Genomic DNA, 22,593 nt, shown 5'->3' with positions numbered 1-22,593 from the left:
TATATTTCTTTGTTGTTGAATAAACCATTTATTTTAATTCACACATTACATAACAAAATTGACTTCATGACTTGTCCACACTTAGTTCATTTTGTTCTGTTTTGAGTACCGTAAATCCATTCTTTTAGGTTCAGTCTGAGGCCTGATGCTGGGGCAGACGGAGGAACATGGACAACTTCCTGAACACTTCCATCTGGAGAAGCTGGAAGGGGAAGACAACGTTTATTCTTCTGTTCGACTATTGTTTATATATTTTTTTTAAATATAGCATTAGTAATTTACTACTTTAGTTAATATTTAATTTTCTTGAATGTTTTGTATTTGTGATTCCCTCCCTATTTTCACATTGGTTTGATCAGCCAGTATAAATTCTCCCTAATGTTTCCTGTTGTTGATTCAGTTTTGGTTTGAGCTCTTGTTATTGATTCTCTCAGTTACATTTTTGTTAAGTTGACCCCATAATTTAGCCCATGCCATTTTTGTGTTGGGTAAAATAAAACCTCTGAACTAAACAAATTCATAGCTCAAAGTCAAAGAAGTCATAAAATGTTTTTAAGAGAGATTTAGGAATTGGGTCTAAAAGGCAGGTGGTTGGCTTTAACTAGGAGAAAACTTGTCCAAGTGCCGCAGCATCAACCAGGACAGAAATTTCCAGTGTTTCCTCTGATAAATACTATGCTATAGAGTCATTACTGTGTCAATTTGAAGTAATTCTGTTAACCTTTTGAATTCTTGTGTGAAACTCCTTGTTTCAAGATTTTCAAATTAAATCAAACTTTCTTTTTAAAAAAGCGCATCTCATACCTTGCGCAACTCGAAGCGCTTTAACATAAAAAAAATACACAATATTACAAAAAAAACCCAACCTACCCCTCATCCTTCCCACTCCCCTTTGTTAACACATATGACCCACAACCCCAAACACAATAAATACTTCTAAAAGTAACTTCTAAAAGAAACTCAAGGCTTAACTTTGCTCTGCTGTGAAGAAACAGTATTTGGGAATCTCTTCATTCCAGGAGCCAGCTTGGCCGTAGGAACATAGCCACAGTGCCCACCCAGACCGGGACAGCAAAGGGGTCCACTTCACAGCCGTGAGGCTGCAATGTTGAACTCCAGCCGCCCCCACCAAGGGCGACAACCGTGGCAACAACCACCGACCAAGCCGGCAAACCCTGGTAGAAAGGATCCCCACAAGAAACACTGGGGCTAAAATCAAAATAAGATGCTAAAGTTAAAAAAACAAGATGTAGGTTAAGGGTCCAGAGGTGACCAGAGGGGGGTTAAGGGTCCAGAGGTGAAACGTCTTCTAACTTTAAAAACTAAGTCCAGATGACAGCCCCTAAACCTACTACTATGATGGAATCAACCTGGATGAATGAGAGTCTTCATAGACATAAACAAGACGTATTTAAAAACATAAAATTGAAAATAAAATTAGGAGCAAAAAATAAAATTAAATGCATAAAATAAAATGCATTAAAACTAATAGAATAAATAAGCAGATAAGATCAACTAATCAGCGAAATTAAAAAGGTGGGTCTTGAGCCAGAGCCAAGTTAGAGGCAGTCTCTGTGTAAACGTCTACAACAGCTGGTGTACCAACACTGACTGTAGACAGTCAATGTTCACCTGACATTGAATTTCTAGCATTAGCAACCATCTGAAAATGACAGATGTAGAGTTAACAGAATGAGAATATGTAGTTATAATATTTACATTTATTGCTCTCTTCCTGAGTCAGTGGTTGCAAGGGTTTTGTAAGAGGCCTCATAGTTTTGCAATATAAATATGCATATTAAAATTAATTTTAACTTAATTTTAAAATTAATTTTTAGGGGACCCTGGGACCTATGCTGGGGGGGGATGAGGGACAGCTGTTTGACCAGCTGTCCCAAATTTATCCCCTTTCTCATATAATCTCAAATTAGGGTGAGGGTGTGGGGGGTTTAGCCTGTGATGCACCTTGGGGGGGGGGGGTTACTTGGCAGTGGTCCCCCTCCCATGGTTGCCGTATGGAATGGGCCCCCCTTCTCTCGGTTTTATTTACACCTTAGACCCCCCCCCCCTTGGTAGGGGGGGGTGCTTGGACATCACTGCCAGCAAGCAGCAGATGTCCGCTTAGCACCCTACCTGCCAATTTTAACCGCACCTCAGACATTTAGGGCCCCTTGGTGGGGAGGTTGATGGGACATCACTGTGAGTAATCAGGAGATGTCCCCTCAGTGCTCTACCCGCTAATTTTAACTGCACCCCCTTAGTACAAACACCATTCACCCCTAAAAATATACATTACAACATAAACACACATACATGAACACACACCCTCACAAACACACTCGCATTTCGTAAGGAAGGTGGGACCTTGGACCATCTGTCCCCTACCCCATCCCTGGTAGGGGGTACAGGACCATTGGCAATGGTGGCCCGGCGTTGGGCCTTCCTGGCGCGGCGAGGGGGCTGCTCTCCTGGTTGGGCTCTGGCAGCACTATTTCCCCCCATGCCTCGCTGCTCTCTGGCTCTGAGGGACTTGCGGCGGTCCTGCTGGCCCTGGCCTGGGTGGCGGATGTGATCGCCCCGGGGGGCGGTTGTTCTCTGCCTGCTGCCGTGAGGCGTTGGGGGGTTCTGGCTGCCGCTGCAGCTGCCGCGGGGGTCTTGGTGTGGGGATGGCTGGGCACTCTCCCTCCTTCTTTTCACATCCCACCATCCATTTTAGAGGAACATAAACATTCAATTGAGCACAGGTTTTAGCTCACCTTTGCACTAATATTTTGCGTGATTGATTCAATGAAATATTTCACACTAGTTGGTTTGAAGGAATAAGTATGCATGTGTGAACACTATCTGTATTGTGTACATGTTGACAAGTGGACATTTTTGCAGCTAGCAGGTGTGTTTATAACATTTGAGTGTGTGTGTGGACAGGCCCCGCCCTTTGAGATTTGTATTACATCTGAACCTTACCGTAATGATAAACATCCAGTAGCTTGTTGCTTTATGCTGCTTCATGGTTTTACCCCCCCCCCCCCCCCCTCCTTCCTATGATCCCCCTCCTATCCCCCCTTCTGTCTAACATCCCTCTCTCTTCTTCCCTTCTTTCCTTTTCCGTCCGGTCCAACACAAAAGATTTTCAAATATGATTAAAGTGAATAAAGTTTGGCCTCGATTACAAAAGGGGTTTATTCAGACATACCTCTGGTTTGTCTGAAGATTAATAACCCCTGTTGTTAATGTAAAATATGTCCAACACTGGAGGCCTTCAGCTCTCATCTGTCTGCCCAGCTGTTGGACAAGACAAATTTAAAAATAATAATAATAATAATAATTTTAACTACAGGAGACAATGTATCACAAGAACAGGTAGACGGCTGGATCCAAATGCAGCAGGTTATTCGATCAGCTAAAAGTTCACAAAGCTGAACCAGGGTCAATAGCAGGCATGAGATCACCAGAGGAGAGACGGGTGTAGTCAAAATCCACATGAGAGTTGGGGCAAGCGGCAGGCAAACAGGGTCAGAACAGGGTCAGGTCCAAATACACTGCTCTGTAATGATGGCAGAAAGGCACAAGCAATACTTCGCAAAGTATACTGTAGTTAATGAATAAATGAATGAGAGTCAGGTGTGTGGCATCCGGGAAGTGTGCACTGGGGGTTGTTGGGAGATGAAGTGACTTCAGTACTCTGGAGACTGCTCCCGCCGGTGACCAGAGGGGGAGACAGAGTTCTGACTTCTGACACAATAATCTGGGAGCGAATCAGAATGTGCTGTAAAAAAGAAAAAAGAAGAAAAATATCACCAGACCACAACAGGTGAACTGTGATATAAAGAGGAACCATTGGATAGTAATTTAGTACGACGGAGTATTAGGGCCACCAAAAAAAATAAAAAATTAGAGCCACCAAAAAAAATAATAGTAAAATTACGAGATTTTATCTCGTAAATTTAGGAGATAAAAAGTCGTAAATTTAGGAGATAAAAAGTCGTAAATTTAGGAGAAAAAAAGTCGTAATTTTAGGAGATTACAGTGGAAGAGAGCATGCAGAGCAGCAGGTGAACGCCGTGCAGCAGCAGAGCAGACCGACTAAACTTTGTTGAACAGGTGAGCTGAATGTTTATTGATAACGTTCCAAATGTCTGGAAGGTCATTTGTTTGATTTACGATTCATTAAAGTTTTATTTATTGATGGTTGGTTTGCAGGATCTCTGCAGCCCGATGAAGCCGTCGTCGGTGTCCCTGCAGCTGTTCGCTTGAATCCTTTCTTCCTCCACCAAAGACAAGACTCTACGTCTGTGTGACGCTTCCGTCAAACAAAAGGAGGAGCACTTTTTTTTGGCATTTTCAACGTTCCAAAGCTAATATAAAACACTATTTTCATTCCTCTTTATTGTTTTATGCTGAAACGGGACATTTCATCTGCAGGAGGGGGCGTTTGTAACACTGTTTACTTCCGCATTGGTGTTCGGATGACAGGTTCATGACGTAATGAGACAAATGAACTTCAGAAAATGTGAATGAAAAGGAGAATAAAGGCTGCAGCGATTGTCTACACCCAAACGTGTCTCTGAGCTCCTTATTTTATATATTAAACTCCGCTTTACTGACACTGAACCCCGGAAAGACTGCTACACGGAAAATGATCTGATTTTGAGTCGCCAAAAGGTTCAGAATCTCTTTGTTTTAAACCTATAATAATCCGGAAATGAAGCTTCACAAAAGGCTCCACATACTTAATCTTCAAGCTACGTTCCGATAAACGGACAACTTCAGTGTTTTTTCCTTAATCTACGACTTTTTTCTCGTAAATTTATGAGATTTTAAGTCGTAAATTTATGAGATAAAAAGTCGTAAATTTACGAGTTTTTATCTCCTAAATTTACGAGATAAAATCTCATAATTTTACTTTTTTTTTTTTTTGTTGGCTCTAATTTTTTTTTTTTTGGTGGCCCTAATACTCCGTCGTAATTTAGTAATTATACTTTTGAAACAATAATCTTAATAAATCTTAAAAAATCTTGCCTTTATTTGTGAAAAAAAAGCTGCCTGTTGAAGAGAACCTCCACCACTGCAGAGCGTCATTCCTTCCGTTTTCACTTGACCAGCAACATTTCCATGCGAAAATGGTCCCTGTAAGCACATTTCTTTTTAATTGATTTGATTAATTGATTTCTAGCATTGTAGTCAAAACAATAAAGAATTCACACAGGTTTATTAAAGTCATTACAGAAATGATGAAAAGCATAGATTTAAAAAAAAAACCCTGAATAAATAAATAAATAAATAAAGACACACTTAAGTCACATTTGCATAATTAAATATGATGACCATTAACTAAAGACATGTAGAGCATGATTTATTGCCTAAAAAGGAGTGGAAAGAAGGGAGCTTATATACTCCCACGTTCACCGGTCATATCCAATCTGTGCCACGTGAGATGAAAAAAATGGGAATTGGGTCACTTGAACCATGCAGTGAAATAGGGCCATAGTCTCTGCAGCCTGTAAAATTATCCTTGCAAAAATGTCAAACCTTGTTTATACTGTTGACATTCAAGATATTTGTTTCGGGTTTTTAAACTTTCCTTTGCCGTTCACGTTTCCAAACGTTTCACAAACTCAGCACTATTAAGAATTTTGTTTTGGTCTCGTTAAAAAGATCTAGAAACAAGGAAATTATTATTAAGATATGCAAGTCTTTTTGCTCGATATACTTGATGATAAAAAAAAACACGATTTGAGGCTAAAACACTTAAATTGCACTGTGATTTTTAGTTCAATTTTAAAGTTATTTGTATAAATTTTAGTCACTTTTATCAAAAGAAACTACAATTAAGTACATAAAAACTCGAACCATTTTCTTAGAACTAGCAAAAATTACTTATAGTTGAGCTGTTTAACATGCATCCTGTATTAACTCCTTGTTTAGAGATCTTGAGAGCTTATTATAGGATTTATTAAGTAAAACGACTTGGTGCATGGACAGATCATTTGACTTTCTAATGATTTTATTCTTAATATTAGCGCTCTATTCTGTTTTTTTTTTTTAGGTGTTCGGGATATTATGACAAGTGCTTCTCCCAAACGGAGCAGGGCAAAGAGGAGCCGTCCTGATGAAACCTCTCCAAGTACAGGAAACATGACAGGAAGTAGTCCTGCAACTCTCCTCAGGGACAGGGCAACTGCCTTGAACTGGAATTTGAAACAAGTGACTAACGAGGAAAAAAGAGAAAACACAAACAGTAAAAAGAAAAAAAAAAGAAAACTGAAAGCCTTGTTAGTTTTTGGATACATCGAGGATAATTTGTAATGATGTGAACTTAAGAACGTTTTAATTCAGACAGAAAAAAATAGTTGAAAACGGGAAACAGAAACATCAGAGAGAGATCAGATTCCACAGAATGAGAAATCCATTTTATCATTGTTGCACAATGAAAATTGTAATGCTGTTCAATGTTTTTTTTTATATATTAGACAAGGAAGTAGAATAAAATTTAAATCTAAAATGTGAAATATAAAAACAAATTAAAGTATGTAGTTGTAATATTTACATTAATTGCGCTCTTCCTGAGACAGCAGTGAAGTTACTGCAGTATTCCTGAGCCAGAGATTGCCAGAGATAATTATTAATTTAAGCTACAAGTAGTATTTAGCAGGTCCGACCACGTGCGACCACCTGGCACGGGCGACCGCCCCGCGAGCAACGTCCTGCTCGAGCCGTTTCATGTCCCTCTTTCTGCATTCTGGAGCTGCAAGCTACTGTTAACCTGACAGCAGCCTGTTTGTGGGGGGGGGGGGGGGGGTTGTAAACTGTCTGTCATGACTCCCTTAGCGTGAGGACCCAGACGCTGGAACCCAGAAGACGAGAAAAGGATTTATTGTTTCTCCAGGGATGGTTGTGGTATAGTTGGAGGAGGTCCAGACTTGAGGACAGCTGGTGGCGTGGCTAGAGGGCTTAGTGCGGTTTGTGAGCCGTGGAGTCTTCTGGCTTCTTCTGAGCAGCAGAATGGCAGGGCGCGCTGACGTCACTCATGAGATGATGAAAATCCTGTAGCAGAGAGCGAGGATTAATACAAGGCTGAGAGCAAGGCTGGTAAGTGCAGGTGGTTTAGCATCCAGTGTGATGAGTCTGTGGAAAGCAGTATTACAGCGCAGCTCTTGGTTTTTATTAACATGAGGTTTGAAGATTTCTCCACAAGAGAAGAACTCCTGATACAACTGCCCTAACAGACAACAACAAGAGGAGTTGAAATGTATAACACGGTGAAGGAGTTTTTGTTCAGAAAAAGGTACCATTAGAAAAGCTGGTAGCAGTGACTGCAGACAGGGCTCCTGCTATGATCAACAGACAAACAGGTTTCATCACTCACTGTAAAGCTGACCCAGACTTTCCAAAATGTCTGCTACCACTGCATCATTCACCAGTAGGCCTTATGTGCAAAAGTGATTGGCTCTGAACACATATTGACTCCTATTGTGAAAGTCATGAACAACCTCAGCTGCAAAGCAAAACAGCAAAGGATTTTCAAGGTGCTATTGGAGGAGATGTCTGCTGAATATGATGAATATGAATATGGTGAATATGACCTTACATTTTTGACTGACATTCTGGAAAACTAAACCACTTGAACTGCAAGCTGCTAGTCAATGGCTAAACTATGTTTTTCATGGAACAGCCTGCCGGAGCCAGTGTTTCTTGTGGGGATCTTTTCTGCCAGGGCGTGCACGGCTTGGTCGGTGGTTGTTGCTGCAGTTGTCACCCTTGCTGGGGCAGCTGGAGTTTAACTTTGCAGCCTCACGGCTGTGAAGTGGACCCCGTTGCTATCCCAGTCTGGGTGGGCATGGTGGCGATGTTCCAATGGCCAGGCTGGCTCCTGGTATGAAGAGATAATGAAATATTGTTTCCTCACAGCAGAGCCAAGCAAATGTTTACATGTTTAGGTCAAAAATGTGATGAACAGCTTCACGTTGTACGTTTTTGACGTAATTAAACCTAAACATGCCACCCTGTTACTAATCCAGTTGATATGGTTCTCCCTGTCTAAGTGATACAAAAACATTGTTTTATATAGCTCAGCTGTCTATATAAAAGACCTTTTACAATTGTGTACTTTGAGCAGGTCTCTGAGTACATATGACCAATGTATGGTGGATGCTCAGAGAACTTGTTTAAAACTAAAGGTGACAGAGACTTTGCAGAAGTGGCTTCATTGTTCTGGAGTTCTTTGTTTCATCCACAGAAGAGTTTAATTGGTGATTTCTGTTAAAAAGCTGCTAAAAACATATCTTTTTAAAATTGCAATTTCTAATTTGGGTTTTACATTTTGTGTTTGATTTTTTGTGCTTTTATTAGGAAGCATTTGTTTATTTGTTTGGTGTTTAAAGGTGCTACATAGATACACATAATTTTTTAGAGACATTGTTATCAGTTGTGTTAGTTGGTGCTGTAGTTTAATTTCATTGGTTGTATAGAAAGGAAAATAAGTTACACCATTGATAAAAAAGGATATAAGAGATATTTATTATGTTATGTTACATCTGTAGGAGTGTGGTGAGGTTGGGGTTTGTTTTGGAGCATATTCATATGTTTTGATTGTAAAAAAAAAGAGAAAAAGATAAAATATTGAGTTAATTGCATTTTGGATCAATAAAAAAAGCAATGATTAGTAATAAAGATGTATAAAAGACATACAAAACAAAAGAAAAAACAGTCTTTCAGCAGTTTGTGGCCAAACTCCTCTCATCTTGCTTGTCACTGCTGGCTAATTAAATTATGAGCAGGAACCATGCAGGGGAAGGAGAAGTGTAACCTGAGGCTGTTGCATGTAAGAGAAAGAAAATTATTAAAATTGACCAGTTCATTTTAAAATAGTGAAAATATTCAGGGATCATTATTAACTATGGGAAACAATGATCTGCAGCCAATCAAAATGTGCTGTAAAAAAGAAAAAGAAAACACCGGACCATAAAAGGCGACCCAAAGAAGAACCATTGGATAATAATTTAGCAGTCACACCTTTGAAACTATAGGTCTTGCCTTTACTGTGAAAAACCTAGAGAGAAAAACTAAAGGTTCCTGTTGAAGACAACCTCCACCACTGCAGAGCAGAGCTTCATTCCTTTCGTTTTCACTTGACCAGCAACATTTCCTGGAAAAGATGGCCCCTGTAAGTACATGTTTTGGAAAATAATTCTTACTTATACTTAATTTAATGTTAAATACTTTACTTTTCGAGCTCAGAAACACAATTTTAGGGTATTTTGAAGATTAATTCATAATTTAATATTGATCTTTTAAAAGTTTCCAGCTGATTGCTATTATTTTTGGGGGGTTTATTTTGAATTAAAGGCGTCAATTTTAAGTGTTGGTTAGCTGCAGCACTGAACAACCTGCAGCTTGAAGTTTTCCTCTGCGGTGGAGCATATGTTTCTTTGCAATGGAAATCAATCATATCATCAAGGTTTAGTGCACATTTATTGTATGATAAAGAAAACAAATTAAATTTATGTTTTGAGTAAAACTTTGCCAGCTTTTTATGGTGATGTATAAATATTCACTCTGGGTCTTTTGATCTCAATAATATTGAAATTCTGTTTTCTTTCTGTTTGTGCAGAGTATGGCGATTCAGAATATGTCCTTTAGACTTGGACAATCCATGGCCATTGTTGGAACTATTAAACCTGATGCTGCCAAGTAAGTGTGTCAAGTTTCAAAAAAACATATTTCTTACTATTTTGACCTGCACAGTTCTCCAGTTCACAGGTTCAGGCAGGATGCTGTCTTCATTTCGTTTCACTTTCATTCCAGCTTGTGCTGCAAATACACTCCTAATAGTTTCTTTTCTGATTACAGCAGAATTAAAACTTAGGGTGGATTTCTAGAAATCTTTAACCCCTTGATGTCTGGATTTGTTTCCTGCTCTGGAAAACAAAAACACTTATGTATTTGCTTCCAAGTATGCTAAATTAAGGTAATTTCAGAGCAGAAGTGGTTTAATGCATATTAGCATGAATTGTCGTCTATGCAGGTTCTCTAAATTAAATTCTGTCAGTTAGTTCTCTTTCCCATGTAGGACTCATAAAAATCCTTTCTATGAAATGCTAAACATTTTCTGAGAAACTGACAGCAGCGTGTTGGAAAACCTGCTTTAATATTAATGTTTATCATTAATTTGCATGAAAGATAATGCTCTAATAGCTTGATTTACAATTGATACCATATGTTAAGAAAAGCCTTTTTTCCTTTTTTTATTGTAAATATATGCAATGTACATCCTCTGTTGTCCAACGGAAAATAACAGACTATACTTTAAACTCAATCTAATAAAAATTCACGCAGACAAACAGATTAAACTAAAAATGATCACTTATTTATAACTAGAAACTCTATTAAATGCTCATCTCTATGTAGAATCTCAGAGCACAAAAGTGCCAATCAATGTTGAAAAAAACTTTCTTTTTTTCCCCTTTCAAGTTTCTCTGTGAATATTGGTAACAATGATCAGAACATTGCCTTGCACCTGAATCCCCGTTTTGATGCCTTTGGAGAAAGAGACACGATCGTCTGTAACTCTCAGCAACAAGGCATGTGGCAGCAGGAGGTTCGGCCTGGGGGCTTTTGTTTCTTCAGAGGAGAGAACTTCAAGGTCTGCAGAAACATTTATCTTCCTGGTTTCTCAGCTTCCTCATCCTCGTGTGATTAACTTTATGAACATTTCTGTCCGTTACAGATCATCATTAAATTGACCTCTACAGGATTTGTGGTGACCTTACCGAATGGCTCTAAGATCTGTTTCCCCAACCGCTTCAATTCAGATAAATACTCCTTCTTTCGCTTTGATGGTGATGTTCGCATCAAAAGCTTTGAGATTTACTGAGCTTCATCACAAATCTGCATCCAGCATTGCTGCTTTTACACAAAATGAAAAATAAAAACCTGTGTTTTCCCTTTGATCTCATGATGAAAGTAGTTAGGTGTGTGCAGATACCACCATCAATGAAAGATTTCAGTGGATAAACTTATCAGAAACCCAAAAATGTCAATCATTTTTTTCTTTGAAAGTATGGGATGTATTAGGTTTCAATGATGTTTTTACCTGTTAAATCTTTTTAAACAATTAAAAATGTTGGCACCTTCAACAAATCTTTAAAAGTCTAGTTTTCTATTTGATTTATAACCTTGAATCCAAATGATTTCTTTGAGTTATCTATTAAAACGGCTTTATTTTTATTTCTTTTTACTTAAGTGACTTCTGTGTTATAAAGGACAAAGTATGTTTTTCTATCTGGGCCATAAACAATATGAGTCTGCACCTTGCTCTTTTTGTCAGAAGTCAGAACTCTGAAGATGGTTTCCGATGGTAACCGGAGTGGGAGACAGAGTTGTAACCACACTTCCTGGATGCCACACACGACTCAAATTTCACTCAATCAACCATTGTTTGTGCCACGCTGCTGTCCTTACCAAGTGTTATAGCTGGACCCTGATTTAGCTTAGTGGACTTTTTTTGCTTTGTTTGCAGCCCAGAGGTTTCCTTTCAGCCTGCTTTGTGCTGAAGAAAAAGGCGTTAAAATCATGAAAATGTGTTGGTTTTAACATCCTGTAAATGAGGTAGAGGGTCGGAAACCTAATTATACAAGCTGTGGTTCTGTTTTTGTCAAATTGGGTTACTTTACTGCATTTTTTGAAGCCAAGTTCTACAAAATTTTCAAAATTATTTTTTCTTTTTTTTTTTAATCTGAAGTATTAATGACTCCCCCCCCCCCCACACACACACACCACCAGCACCACAACCATCAAACCACCTGTAACACACATAAAAAAAAAAAGGATTTTGCTTTTTAATTAACTCATTTTCTTTTTTTTCAGCACAAATCAAATTCCGGAGCTTTTTAAGCCGACAAAACATCTAGTGTCTGTCACACACGCACATGCACACTATGGAGTCCTACACTGTTCATAATTAAATAAATAAATAAATAAATAATTAAATTAATAAATATTTAATTACATAAATAAATATGACCTCATGCAAATACACAATCAACCAATAAATCTCTCATAAATATGTAAAAAGGTCATTAAATTGTGAAAAACAAACCCCGGATCTCCGCTGCGTTTTCCGACCACGGTCAGAAACGTCATCGCAGGAAAGGTTCAACATTTTCCCCGAGAGGGAAAAATAAAATCAGAGGACCTGATTATAATCATTGTCTCAATGAAAATAGAAAAATATCATAACTTTCAGGAGGCACGAGCAGGCTTGTTCCGCTTTGCGCAGCTGCCTGTCTGACTCTGTCGGTCCTGCAGCTTGCCTCCTGCAAGCTGACACAGCGTGAGGCACGATGTGAGCTCTGAGTGAATGGCGTAAGAATGAGTAGTGTTTCAATGGGGGACTTCGAGACGTGAACGACCGGAATTCCTCTGTGGTTTGGTCCACACAAACCCTCAAACTACAAAATCAGAGTCGTCCATGTTTGCATCTTCTGCAGCAGACAGATTGTTTTTTTAATTCAACAGCGGGGGGGATGTCACTGAAATATGTCATCTTTCTCCGACTGGCACACCGCTGAGCGGGTATCCAGGAATATGAGTCGATTTCCATGGTTTAGCCAATGAGCGTTTAGATCCCGCCCACTTTCACTGATTGACAGACAGACCCATTCTCCTGAAAAAGCTCTTCATGAAATAGATAAGTCATTCTGAAAAACAGCAACATGAAATAAAACAAAGCTACTTTGGAAAATATTGATTTTGAAATCCGAGGTTCTGAAAAAAGACATAGAATTATAATAATATTCAACATGATTAAAAATGAATATTTTAAAATGCTGTTTTAAAATTATGAACAGGTTTTTTAAGCTACATGAAATATATTGAAGGATACAATGGCTAATTTAAAATATGTGTGCAGGTTTTTTTCACAATTTCATGATCTTTTTATATATTTATGAAAGATTTATTGGTTGATTGTGTATTTGAGTTCATATTTATTTATTTAATTGAATATTTATTTATTTAATTATGAACAGTATAGGACTCCATACAAATCAGCTATGAGATCTTTAAATTGAAATGAAAGTACTATAATTCAAAATATTTCATGAAAATATAAGTAGTTGACATGTTTCGGATTTAACAGGGAATGAAGAGGAATTTTAAAGAGGTGCGATTCATGCCACATGTTTTGCATTTGAACTTTAAAAAAATAAACAACAAAATGTTTGTTATATATTATAGCCATACAGTACATAGTTTCTCTTCTTCTAACATTTGGAAGAACGACTTTGTGTTTTATTCCACTGAATTTTCAATAATATAAATCACATTAAATATTGATATTTTTAATAAAGAAAGACCTAAAAAGAAATACTCAGGAAATAAATTGAAAGTCAGTTATTACATATATTTAAAAAAACGAGACATAAAATTTTGTTTTTTAAAGAAAATCCTTTTTTTTTCCTATAAGATCGTTCTTAGAACATTTTTTACTTAAAAATTCTGAGAAAGCCTTTTTGGCTTCTGAAGCTGCTGTGTTATTGGACTCTGGTGGATTCTTAAACAATCGATTTAATTTAACACACTGTATGTTAAATAGATGTTTGGACTTATGGGGAATTTTCCACAGGAGATTTTGCAGGAACCTCCTCCTCTCTAAAAAGAAATTTGAATAAACTTAAAGAATTGAAAGTGCTGCTTTTTTGTTTTGCTGTTATCTTTGTCCGACTTCTTTAGTGTCAAAAGGACAACCATTTGTACAATTTTAAGAAATGAACGAGATTTCTGTTATCTGCACTACCCTTTTCACCTAGTGGAAGTTTGTGAATGAAAGTGGAAGTTTGTGAATGGAAGACAGTATCATATTTATGGCTTTGTGATCCTTTTGTGCTTTGTAATGTTTTGGAGTCATCACAGCAGTAATGCAGGTTTTCCATCTACTGGAAGAAACGTGTGACTGCAGCCCAGAGTCTATGAAACAAGAAAATCATTTTTTGGCATAATGCATTCAATAAGCTTATTGTTATAAATATGTAAAACAATAATCTTATAATTCTATTTTTGCATTTATGTTTAACTACATACTATATATTTTGTTAACCTTAAATAAAGGGTCTTGCACTGTAATATCTCCTTGTGGGCTTTTCCCTTCTTCTGTCTAACCAAGTCTTCTGCATCCTCTCCTTTAACATCAACAGCCTTCATGTCTTCGCTCACTGCACAGGTCTGATTTGCATATTTGATTGAACAAAGATGAATGTTGGATGCCGTTCTTGACACAAACCTTTGTATTTGTCCGGGCTTATTAAACCAGACCCTGGATTGGGCGCCCCTCATAGCTACACGGTAGCCAGATATTTTAGGTGAAAGAAATAAGCATTTTTTAAAATCTGTATTTTATAGTGTGTAACATTTATGACTCAAATTGTGCAAAATCTCAAAATCTCTCTCTTGAGGTTCAAACGTTTTTACAAACTGATTTTATTTCCACTCACTGCAGCTATGTCTTTTCATACTTCTGACATCACTACTATATTACTGTATAGTAACTGGACACCAGGGCTGCTCCCTGTGCTAAATATTTAGCCGTCTCCTTGGCAACAAATATCTATTTTGGTTAGCCGCTGTGGACGGTGATCTTTCTCTAGGCTGACTCAGCCCTTTCATGCAGAAAAACGTTGATTTGAAACCTGCAAAGTTTCATTAAAGGCCTTCTGACCATTTTGGCTGAACTTTCAGCGCCATCGTTACTCACTGATGGTCTTTCATTGGCTGAGGGGCCTGTCACTCAGAGTGGATGACCCTCCCCTTCTGCAGAATCATCTGATAGACTGCAGTCAGAAAGACAACACTCCCACTACTCAGCAGCACAAGAAGGAATAAATCTGCAAAGATGATGAAAGTAAGTATTACTGTTAGTACTTAAGTTACATTTTACTGTCTACACTTGATTATTGACAAGGTCAGCTTCACTGCAGGCTTTAAATATAGAACAGACAGCTGCTATAGGAAGTTTTTTTTTCTTTCTTTCTTTTCTGATAATGTAAGTAAAGATGAAATAGTAACAATGCAGATTATTGAATTTAACAGTATTTAAAGTTGATGTGAGTTTGGAGGATTTGTTTGATTTCCTTATATGGTCAAAGTATTAGTATCTCCACGCATTAAGATATATACCCTCACCGTCAAATGTGCGTTTCTTGCCAAACAAATCTTTCCGTTCTAGTTTTCTAAGGATGTTTCTGGAATCTCCAAGAAAGCAGATCTTAACAAAGGAAAGGCCTCATGTGACTTCTAAGCTTCTTTCTGCAGCATTAAAAAAAGTAATGTAGGAAAAACTGATGTTTGCTTTCAGGCTAACTTTTAACATTATTTTATATGTGGTTGCCTGGGTAACAACACGGGTTCAGATTTTTTAAAATCACGTTATTACCGTCTATTAATGGGACCAACAAAGGAATCATTTTGATGCTTTTCTTCTTCTTTTAAAGTCACAGAAAACAACCACTGAGGCCTTGTGACCTCACACAGTTCAAGCCTCGGTACGGAGCCCCTAAAGAGACAATTAAGAAAAAAAAAATTTGAAGTAAAAAAAGGTCAAATAAAAACCTAACTGGCGCACACAAGTTAGTAATTTTCTTTTACTTTGATTTTTTTGATCATGCTCCTCCCAAATTGGTTTTATTTTGCAGGGTCTTCCTTCTCATGGTCATTCTGCCTTTAAATTTCAACACTATTTCATGTTTTAGACAGAATCCATGTCTTGATCTGCAGTAAAAGGTTTTTTTTTCTTGCATTCAGATAATTATTACCACGAGATATGATTTTTTATAAAGTTATCCCCCCCCCCAAAAAAGAATTCCTGGCATGTTTCTGTCCCTAACTCCTCCAACAGCTGCACTCTGTGAAAGTCACAAGATATACTTCCTTGTCTTTTTAGGACAAGAAGCTGATTGACATTTAAAAATTTGGGGAATTCTGACATTTTCCAGTAAATATGAGTTGAATAGCTTTACTTAAATGTCTGCGCAAATTATTCATGTTTTTATTGTTAAACAAGTGAAAATGAGAAATTATAAGGTCTGGATGAATGGACTGCAGTGACCATCAACAACACAGGCAGTAAAATACGAGAGTGAGGAGGAAAATTGTATCATATCTGTTGCTGATCAACCTTTTTTATTAAAAAAACTCTATAGTTTGTTATCTAATGTAACCTTCTTCAGATTCACAGTTTGTTCCATTTAGCTGAATATTCAAGTGTCATTTTAAACCAGAATTCCTCTGTAGTAACTGGGCCAAAAAACATGTTTCGTAGATTTGTGAGTGGATGTGTGAGTTTGTGACCATCCTGGAGACCTGTTTCCGGTGTACTCCGCTTTAGCCCAACAGATGCTGGGTTCAGCAACCCCGAATTGGGATCTGAAGATGTATGGTACAGTAACGATTGATAAGGTGAATATTTAGGGTTTTTAGGATGACACAATCATGACAATCATGTAAGAGCAGTAAGAGAGCTGGTCAATAGGAGTTTGATTGAAACTCTTATTTTGCTGAAACTGAAGGTCTATAAGTTGCAGGGAGGAGGATTTTCTGACTGAAGCTGCAGCGTTGTGATATAATTTCTTTTTTTCTGCCCAGGGGATGATCGTTAAAAATATGTCCTTCAAAGTTGGACAAACTCTGACTGTCGTTGGAGTAGCTAAACCCGACGCAACCAAGTAAGTAATAATGTCAGACAAGAGTGTGTCTGAAAGTCTGCATCCATTTCTTACCTTGTCCTTGAAAGACCAACTCCAATGAAAAACCTGTTTTTGACATGTAATTGTGGCTTTTTTCTCAAAATGTATATAAAGAATATAAAGAAAATTAAGCTTTGAATAGCATTTCTTATTACAATATTGCTTTATTCAAATCATGGTGATTCAGGAGCAGACATAATAATTTGCTTAAAAATAATCATAATAATTACATGACACTGGGAACGCTTTTACAATAGATCACTATGATTGGAGTGGGACTTGAATAAATCATAGTCTTAAGTTGTTTAGACAATAATTTAGACAAATCATTTTATTCACGTCTTTTTTTTCTAAAGGTTTGTGCTTCTTCTCACTTTGTAGTTTTGCTTTAAATATCGGCCCCAACGAGCAGGACATCGCCTTTCATCTCAACCCTCGCTTCAACGCCCACGGAGATGAAAACACAGTTGTCTGCAACTCGTATGAAGGAGGCTGCTGGGGTGAGGAAGTCAGAGATGGAGGCTTTCCTTTCCAACAAGGGCAGGAGTTCAAGGTGGGAGCCACTGCATCCTGATCCTTTGTAAACATGGGTCTAAAACAGTGGTCCCCTATCTTTCTAACACCACAGAGCAGTATGACGTCAGACAAAGGTTTCACGGATCAGTCTTTAGGATGTGGCAGACAATTATTGTAGCAATGCTACGACAAAGGGGGAACAGAGATATGACAAAACGTACATGGAACATTAGTTTGACACCCATGACATTGAACATCACACAGGTGTTATCATCCTCTCCCTTTCCCACACTCATGGTGCAAAAAAGAAGCACTGTCTATCAAATGTGGCTTTTTTCTTTGGAGTTCGAAGGCTCCTCTTCTGTCTCATGGCCTTTTCCTCTTGGCAAAGAAACTTTCCAAAGATGTTTGTTTTTTACTCATTTTGCTAGATCCTGGGATTTATTTTAGCGGTATCCTATCACGTGACCGAAAGGAGCCCCTTAGCCTGCGTCAAGAGTGACATAGACGGATGTAACAGGGAATCTGGCAATTTTTCACAATTAAAAATCTTTCAGATTCAGATAACAATAAATAGAAGTAATCAAAGTTATTTATTCTTTCTGTGCGGCCCGGTACCAAATGACCCAAGGACCGGTACTGGTGCACGGCCCAGGGGTTGGGGACCACTGGACTAAATGACATGTAAACACATTGTTTTAATTTTTGTTTGTCTTTTTCTGCCTCGCCCTTCTTCTTAGATCAGGATTGAATTCCGATCTACTGAGTTTGTGGTGACCTTATCAGATGGATCCACGATCTTCTTCCCCAACCGCATGGGTGCAGAGAAATACTCAGCCCTCAGCTTTGAAGACGAAGCTCGCATCACGAGCATTGAGATCAAATAAATCTGCAACTTCTTCTGGATTCAAATCTTTTGTTGGTCCCTTTTTTTTTTCCACTTTTTGCCTCCAAACCTCCAGAGTTGGTCCCAAATGGCTGCTGCACGTCATATTGTGCTGCATTTATGGTTCTAACAAATTCCGAAATTACAGATGATCAGTCTGTACTGCTTGCATTTACAAGCTGTCTAAAGACTTAACAAATTTGTTGACATAAGAACATGTTAAACATCAAGATGTTTCATTGTTACCTTTGACAGGCAAACCATAGTCATCAGATTTGTTGAGGTGCCTTCCAAATCTCTTTACATTTTTCATCTTTTCTTTGACATTCCATCTTTGTGATGAAATATTTTGATTTCATGAACCATTACTCATTAAAGCAATTTTTTCACCAAGTTAGAGTCTCAGTTTTTTTTTTTGATGACAATTATTGCAATTATCAAATGTATTTTATTTTATTTACACAATTTTCTCCAGTTTGTAGCAGATGTGCCAGTAATGATGTAGCAGTAATGTGCCCAGTTGTCCACTAGAGGGCGGCAGATGCTTCTTTTTCTATTTCTTTTTACTTGTCTGTTTTTGCTCCTCTTCTGTGCGTGAATTATCTACAACTTTTTTCAAAATAAAATCAGCTGGGAGTTTAAGTACAAAACGTTTAAATCTGAAACCATCTTTTGAAAGTAAAAAGACTGAATTTGATTTTATTCTCAAGTCCCTGAAGAAGCACAACCCCAGAGAACATGTCAATGCGCAAGTCTGCCGCTCATTAGCCGGCCACCTTACACTCTGTGTGCAGGAGCAAGAAGGGAGTCAGGAAAAAAGGGAAAAATTAAACCAACCAGCATTGTTCTGCATGTGGTTAGTGGGACTCTTGAGGATAAGAATAACCTTATCTGATGTAACGGAGGGAAATGTGTGTTGAGCTCATTTAAAGTGGGATGGATAGATAAGAAGAATTGGGGAACTGTGCTCGTTTGTGAGAACAAGTTCCCATCCTCTGAGGCTGAAGGGATCCTCTCTGCTATGATTTCTTTATGCTTGGGATTTGCTCATCAGTGGCGGAGTTAAAACATTTTTTAAGGGGGTCAGAAGACTTTGGTCGAGTGACAAAAGAGAACAACAGAGCGGAAGGCCATTACAAATGAAAGGGTCAAAAACACACATTTCAAAGGGTTTTATCATTGTTATTAAGAAGAAAACAGCAGTTCTTTTAGCTGAGGTGCTATTTTGAATTGAAGCTTGTATTGATGATTCTTCACCCCCTTGAGACCTAAATTAATTTATAATTATAGAAAAAAAATGTTTTTGTTTTCTATTAAATGTTAAATGCAGTTGATATTGTTACTTTTGATATTGATACTGATTGGAAATCTGACAATAACACATAAATAGTTATAATTTGAGGCTGATCGCAAATCGGCAAACCTCAAATTATAAAAAAGTATTTTTTTTGACACGAAATAATAATTAGTTTCCAGGGAATAGTACGGTCATTTGTTCCCATGGAACAATTAACTCATTCATTCATCTTCTAATCCGTTTGTTCCCTTTCGGGGTCACAGGGCTGCCGGAGCCTATCCTGGCCACTTGCAAGCGAAGGCAGGGGGCATCCTGGACAGGTCGCTATTCTGTCGCAGGGCCACAATCACACACCCATGCACACTCACATTCACACCTATAGGCAATTGAGAGTAACCAATTAACCTACGAAGCATGTTTTTGGACGTTGGGAGGAATCCAGAGTCCCCGGAGAAAACCCACGCATACAAGGGGAGAACATGCAAACTCCACACAGAAAGGTCCCCCATTGGTGTTTTTGTTTCAGATCCCCCAGCCAGGACTTGAACTACAGCCTTCTTGCTGTGAGGTAAGAGCGCTAACCACAGCGCCAGAATCATTAAATCAGTTCTTTGAAATAATAATTTGTTCAAACGAAGAAGCATTTAAAATGAATAAAATCCTAAAAGTGGACTTTTTTTCAGTCTCTTTTTTTTCTAGTACCGATTTTGTGTAAAGTGAACCAAATCTTCTCATCTACTTAGATTTGCTAAGTTTCACGTTGCAAAATATGTAGACAACTTTATCTTTATGACAATGTTGTGTTTTTCATAAGCTGCGTTTCCATTACACTTCTGTAGGCATGCACAAAACTTTATTGAAATTCAAGAGATTTCCATTAAATAATTTATTCAAACAAACACCAACCAACTCAAGTGTTCAGTCATTCAAAACACGGATGAGAACAATATTTTGATTTACAGAAGATACGTTCAAATTTCTATGACATAATATCATTACAGTATCTTTACCGCTTATTTTTGTCTTTAAAGAAGACAGCGCAATGATACTGAACATTTAAGCTATGGGACCAGAACTTCTTTTTTAGGTGTGCATTATCACTGTGGTATATCACTTTTCAAATTCACACCCAGCAGCCAATCAGAATTGAGTATTCACCTGGGACCTTGGTATGAGTATAATTAAAATAATGGGAAATTCTCACTTTAACCGCTTAAATATACAGATTTATTATGAGAAGCAGATTTATTAGTGGTGAATTCAATTATTTTGAATTAAAAGGTTAACTACAACATGATAAAAAGTCACTCTCTTATTTGGCCTTTAACACATTGTTGATCAAATCTGTGTGTTACTACTTGTCATGTGCGGTGTGTGGATAACCAAAAATGCTATGTGTATGCTGTTTTAATTTCTGTTTGAGTGATTGATCTTGGGCCAGTGGAGAAAAATAAGGCGCATTAGCTCCCTGCTCCCACTGGAACATTTAATGTGATCAAGTGCACATCAGGAAACACACACTCATTCAGTTTACCCGCTCATTCCTTGTGCTTGAACAGGGACATGGTGGATGTCATATTTGTTTAATTATTGGACGTGCAAACCCATGTTTTCATGCCTGTGTGCACGAGGAGGTGATGTGGAGTGACGTGTGGCAGTAAGTCTTCTATAGATACTGTACATTTATATAGATATGCTAAAGTTGGGTGTATGCCGTGTGATGATGTGTGTGTACATGTGTGTATGAGCATCAACGCATGTATTGTAATTTACGTATGACACTCATCTTATCCCAAAACCTTGTATTATCTCCTTCCGTTGTCGTCCTGTCAGAGTGGCTAAAACTCAATAAGGTTCAGCTTCTATTACAAAAGGGGTTTATATTAACACAAACAACCCCCATTGTAAAAGGAAAACATTTCTATCACAAGAGAGCTGCAATCTGTATGTTCATTTGCTGTATAAGACAAAAAAAAGGATTAACTTTGTTCCTCATAGCACTAAACTCACATAACTGCAAGAAAATAACCAGTTAAAGAGGAGACCTTTTGTTTTCTATTTATTTGAAATGATACATGAAACAGAAAAATAATGGACTTTTACGGATTATTGAAAGAAATCCAGTCTAATGGACACTGGTATCTGCACTTATCAAACTATTTTTATTATAAGATCAAAGGGAAAACACAGGTTTTTATTTTTTATTTTGTTTAAAGCAGCAATGCTGGATGCAGATTTATGATGATGGAAGCTCAGCGGATCTCAACGCTGCTAATGCTAACATCACCATCAAAGCGGAAGTAGGAGTATTTATTTGCATAGATGCAGTTGGGGACAGTGATTCTAGAGCCATTCGGTAAAGTAATCGAAAATCCTTTACATTTAAATTTGATGATGATCTGAAACAGACAGAAATGACATTTTCATAAAGTTAATCACATGACAATGAAGAAGTCGAGAAATCATATCACAACAGGAACACAAATGTTTCTGCAGACCTTGAAGCTTTCCCCTCTGAAGAAACAAAAGCCCCCAGGCTGAACCTCGTCCTTCCACTTGCTGTTTTCGACAGAGTTGAGGACAATTGTGTCCTTGTCTCCCCAGACATCAAAACGGGGATTCAGGTGCAAGGCAATGTTCTGATCATTGAGGCCAATATTAAAAGAACAACTGGAAAGGACAAAAAAGGAAGTCTTTTTTTTATTATTGATGAGATTATACATACATTATAGATTATTCAACCTAAAAGTGAGCATATTTTAAAGAAAGTTTTGTTTTTGAATCAGAATCAGAATCTTTTCTTATCATTATGCAGAGCACAACGAAATTATTTCCAGCAGATCTTTTCAATAAATACCTACACATAATAAAGACTGTACCTTCAATGACACCTTCATGCATTAATTCATTCATCTTCTGCCATTTTATCCCTTTCGGGGTCACAGAGTCTATCCCGGCCACTTGTAGGCGAAGGCAGGGGACACCCTGAACAGTTTGCCAATCTGTCGCAGGGCCACAATCACACACCCATGCACTCCTATGGACAATTTAACCAATTAACCTATGAAGCATGTTTTTGGATGGTGGGAGGAAGCCGTAGACCCCGGAGAAAACCCACGCATGCACAAGGAGAACATGCAAACTCCACACAGAAAGGT

The 22,593-nt window shown here is 37.9% G+C and overlaps 2 protein-coding genes across 2 annotated transcripts; both read left to right on the top strand.

The window, feature by feature from the left end:
* The first annotated feature begins 8,964 nt into the window (after positions 1-8,964).
* Positions 8,965-10,951, top strand: LOC101172497 (beta-galactoside-binding lectin). Its single transcript, XM_004071718.4, has 4 exons — positions 8,965-9,163; positions 9,611-9,690; positions 10,471-10,642; positions 10,727-10,951. The coding sequence occupies exons 1-4, from the start codon at positions 9,155-9,157 to the stop codon at positions 10,871-10,873; spliced, it is 408 nt and encodes a 135-aa protein (XP_004071766.1). The 5' UTR covers positions 8,965-9,154; the 3' UTR covers positions 10,874-10,951.
* Positions 10,952-14,613: 3,662 nt separating this feature from the next.
* On the top strand, positions 14,614-18,532 carry LOC101172736 (beta-galactoside-binding lectin). The gene is made up of 4 exons (XM_004071500.4): positions 14,614-14,896; positions 16,636-16,715; positions 17,118-17,289; positions 17,993-18,532. The coding sequence occupies exons 1-4, from the start codon at positions 14,888-14,890 to the stop codon at positions 18,137-18,139; spliced, it is 408 nt and encodes a 135-aa protein (XP_004071548.1). The 5' UTR covers positions 14,614-14,887; the 3' UTR covers positions 18,140-18,532.
* The last annotated feature ends 4,061 nt before the right edge of the window (positions 18,533-22,593 follow it).

The sequence above is a fragment of the Oryzias latipes genome, chromosome 8 (assembly GCF_002234675.1).
Source record: "Oryzias latipes chromosome 8, ASM223467v1".
NCBI classification, from domain to species: Eukaryota; Metazoa; Chordata; class Actinopteri; order Beloniformes; family Adrianichthyidae; genus Oryzias; species Oryzias latipes.
Note: the sequence above shows the minus strand (reverse complement) of the source record. Positions and strands in the feature narration are given on the sequence as shown.

What these genes read in the sequence shown, in the direction of transcription:
- LOC101172497 (XM_004071718.4), top strand. An exon ending in ATTAAACCTGATGCTGCCAA is followed by an intron (nt 9,691 to 10,470) that starts GTAAGTGTGTCA and finishes TCCCCTTTCAAG; the next exon opens with TTTCTCTGTGAATATTGGTA. An exon ending in TCAGAGGAGAGAACTTCAAG is followed by an intron (nt 10,643 to 10,726) that starts GTCTGCAGAAAC and finishes TGTCCGTTACAG; the next exon opens with ATCATCATTAAATTGACCTC.
- LOC101172736 (XM_004071500.4), top strand. An exon ending in GCTAAACCCGACGCAACCAA is followed by an intron (nt 16,716 to 17,117) that starts GTAAGTAATAAT and finishes CTCACTTTGTAG; the next exon opens with TTTTGCTTTAAATATCGGCC. An exon ending in AACAAGGGCAGGAGTTCAAG is followed by an intron (nt 17,290 to 17,992) that starts GTGGGAGCCACT and finishes CCTTCTTCTTAG; the next exon opens with ATCAGGATTGAATTCCGATC.